General features: G+C 35.7%; 1 protein-coding gene across 1 annotated transcript; it reads left to right on the top strand.

Annotated features, from left to right (window-relative positions):
* The first annotated feature begins 856 nt into the window (after nucleotides 1–856).
* LOC123597520 (olfactory receptor 2T1) lies at nucleotides 857–1,906 on the top strand. The gene has a single exon (XM_045476533.1). It carries the CDS (start codon nucleotides 941–943, stop codon nucleotides 1,904–1,906), a length of 966 nt encoding a protein of 321 aa, XP_045332489.1. The 5' UTR covers nucleotides 857–940.
* The last annotated feature ends 1,899 nt before the right edge of the window (nucleotides 1,907–3,805 follow it).

Raw genomic sequence — 3,805 nt, 5'->3', positions numbered from 1 at the left:
ATCCTAACGCCAATTCTTCATCATCCTAAATTTAAATTTATTTTTTAAAAATAAACAAAAATAATTCTACAAGAGTGATTGCCTCTTTTTTTTTCTGAGTTTGCAAGAGTGGTTTCTATTTCCCATTTTCTCCCATACAATTTTGTCTGCAACACAGATGAAATGGTATCAAAAGAATACTCATAATTCTCAAATTCTCACAGTCCACATTGACAATCACTCATTTGTAGCTAAATGGCAGAGATAGACTACTTATCGTCAGTGCTGGGATATTTTTAAGATGGTGGTATTGTTGATTATGATGATTCCTTTGGGGCACTTGGGTGGTTCAGTCAGTTGAAGGTCTGACTCCTGATTTTGGCTCCGGTCATGATCTCATGGTTTGTGGGATGGACCCATGCATTAGGCACTGCACAATGTGGAGCCTGCTTGGGATTTTCTCTCAACTTCTCTCTCTGCCCCTCCCTTGCTCACTCTGTCTCTCTCTCTTTCTCTCAAAATAAATAAATAAACTTAAAAAAAGATTCATTTAATAAGGACGCCAATTTAAACTAACATAGTAGTTACACACACACACACACACACACACACGCACACACACATGCACACACCAGACTAGGGTATGTTTAACAGAATAACAATATGGTTTATACCCTATGTGTTGTTATATGTATCACTATAGTACAATAGCATCTGTTGACATAATCTTGTCAAATGTATTTAAAGAATTATTGATTTAAGGTGATCAATTTTATGTAAAAACATTCTATAGTAGATTAAATGATAGATATCAGCATCAAAATTCTAAGGAAATATTTTTAGGTATTTTCTTCAGACTTTTACAAGTTTTTGCTTAACAATCAACCTATATGTCCTTATATTAATTCCCTGGGAATATTTTCATTTTATTTGGAAGATTCTAGGTCACAGCAGCACCATCATGGGTTCCATGGAAGTGTACAACACATCCTCTACAGACTTCACCTTGATGGGACTGTTCAACAAGAAGGACATCTCAGGCCTTCTCTTTGCCATTGTCTCTATCATCTTTTTCACTGCATTGATGGCCAATGGGATTATGATCTTCCTGATCCACACTGATTCACGACTGCACACTCCTATGTACTTCCTTCTCAGCCATCTCTCCTTCATTGACATGATGTATATCTCCACCATTGTGCCCAAGATGCTGGTTGATTATCTGCTGGGTCAAAGAACCATATCCTTTATGGGGTGCACAGCTCAACACTTCCTCTACCTCACCCTTGTGGGAGCTGAGTTCTTCTTACTGGGCCTCATGGCCTATGACCGCTATGTGGCCATCTGTAATCCCCTTCGCTACCCTGTCCTTATGAGTCGCCAGGTCTGTTGGATGATCATAGCAGGTTCCTGGTTTGGAGGCTTTTTGGATGGCTTCCTTCTAACTCCCATAACCATGACCTTTCCTTTCTGCAACTCCCGGGAAATTAACCATTTCTTTTGTGAGGCACCTGCAGTCTTGAGTTTGGCATGTGCAGACACAGCCCTCTATGAAACAGTAATGTATGTGTGCTGTGTCCTGATGTTGCTGATTCCTTTCTCTGTGGTGATTGCTTCTTATGCCCAAATCCTGACCACAGTCCACCACATGAGTTCAGTTGAGGGAAGAAAGAAGGCATTTGCCACCTGTTCATCTCACATGACAGTAGTGACCTTGTTCTATGGGGCTGCCATGTACACCTACATGCTGCCACACTCTTACCATAACCCAGCGCAGGATACAGTCTTCTCTGTGTTCTACACAATCCTTACACCAATGCTGAATCCACTCATCTACAGTCTGAGGAACAAGGATGTGACTGGAGCTCTGAAGAGGGCAATGGGCAGGTTCAAATGTACACAAAAAGTGTCAGGAGATGTGTTTTGACAATGTCTTCTTCTCATGTGGATGACAAATAGGAGCCTTTGTGGACATTGTGGCCATGCTCTTAATGAAGGATTAACCTGGAGGGAAGGTTTAATTGTGCAGAAGAAGAAAAAAGAAAAGAAAAAGAGCAATATAAGAAATGTATCCTCTTAATCTTCATTCCTTCATCTCTTCTTTCCTTTCTTATATCTTCCATTTATTATGACCTGTTCACTTGCATTCAAAATAAATGCCCAGTGTTTTTAAGAAATAAAAAAAAATCTTGCTTGAAGTTTTTACGTTTTAGAGATAAAAATAAATTGCATGCAATTTTAAATTGCATGAACTGTGTTGAAGAGTGCAGGAGGGAAGATGGTAATTTCTGTATATGTGATACTCCTGTATAATTATACTTACCATCTAAGTATAAGAGAAATATTATCTTCTCTATTTTGAAGACTAATACCTGACATAGCCTTTAGGAAGATAGTTGTGTAGCTCTCTGTTTGTTCCAGTTTTTTCAGTTGGTAAGAAGAGTCACTGAATATAGTTTTGTTTTTTTTTTTTAATAGCCATTATACTCCTGCAATAATTAGGCATGTTTTACTTTAAGTAGAAATGTAGTATTTAACTTTCATTTGCAACACATAAGTGAAAACTATTTGTCAGATAAGTTAACATTCATGGATGAGAGCAAAGAACCTTGCCCAAAAAAGGCAACATGAGGATATTATATGCCTAAACATTTACTAAACATACAGGAGTATGGTTTGGGAGGATACCAAAGTGAATTTTCAAATATGTCACAATGTCATCAGGGTTAACCATACAACAGTTGGATAGTAGAAGTTTGTTTATATTCCATATTCATGCTCCCCATGACCCAAGAATTGAGGACAATAAGTGTACAGCAAATCATGTTCAATGTTGCATTTGATTATATAAGAAGTTTACTTAAGTATCATAGGGGTTACTTTATGAAATTATTAATAATCATAATCAATCATACTAATCTCTCTAAAACTTAAAAATTCACATACATTCATCATCATCTAATAACTTCATAAAAATAAAGCACATACTAAGAGTTGTAATTACAGATGATGACAGTGAGGATCAAGGAAGTGAGGGAATTCTGTATGGTAACATTTTAAATTAGTTCACTGGATTGCAAAAAAGAAGTGCGGTTGATTGAACACTATATCTTTCAGATATAGCTTTCTCACTCATTTGTCCAGGCATTCATTTGTTCATCATAGCTGTGAGCAAGATAGATAAAGCACCTATACTCAAAAAAGTTTACATTCCAATGGGGGAAAGCAATAAAAATAAAATACAAACAAGCAATCAAGCAAACAGCTTGAATCCCTACCACATGGTATGAAGCAACAGTGACTAAAGCTGAACACTGCACCACAGAATAAACACACTCAGGTGAATTTCTAACAAACATGTATTCATAATCTTTACCAAAAGATATATAGTAACAGAAAAAAAAATAGAAGCTATTCAAAAGCTCACTGGTGGTGACATAGATAAATAAATTGTGACATACAATAAGCCTGACATAATTTCAATTGTATTTCAGTCTTTTAGCTAGTTCATCTGTTCAATTTTTTTCTTTATTGTTTCTTTTCTTCTTCTTGAATACAGAAAGAGGAAAAATTATTTTTATTTTCAATTTTTATTCAAAACATTTTTCTTTATTTTTTCTACTATATTTTTTTATTTTTTTGTAAATTTTTCAAGTTCTGTTTTATGTCCAACATTTTATTTTATTCTAGTTCATTGCATTCATTTTCACAAATTTTCAAATGTTTTCCTTTTTTCCCCTTTTCTCAAATCTATCAAACTCCTTTCAATAACCAGACACAGGCCCATCTAGAATCTGGCATCATTTATTTGATTTTGTGTGTGTGT

Source organism: Leopardus geoffroyi, chromosome A1, assembly GCF_018350155.1.
Source record: "Leopardus geoffroyi isolate Oge1 chromosome A1, O.geoffroyi_Oge1_pat1.0, whole genome shotgun sequence".
In the NCBI taxonomy this organism is placed as follows: Eukaryota; Metazoa; Chordata; class Mammalia; order Carnivora; family Felidae; genus Leopardus; species Leopardus geoffroyi.
This window is presented reverse-complemented; position numbering and strand designations above follow the sequence as displayed.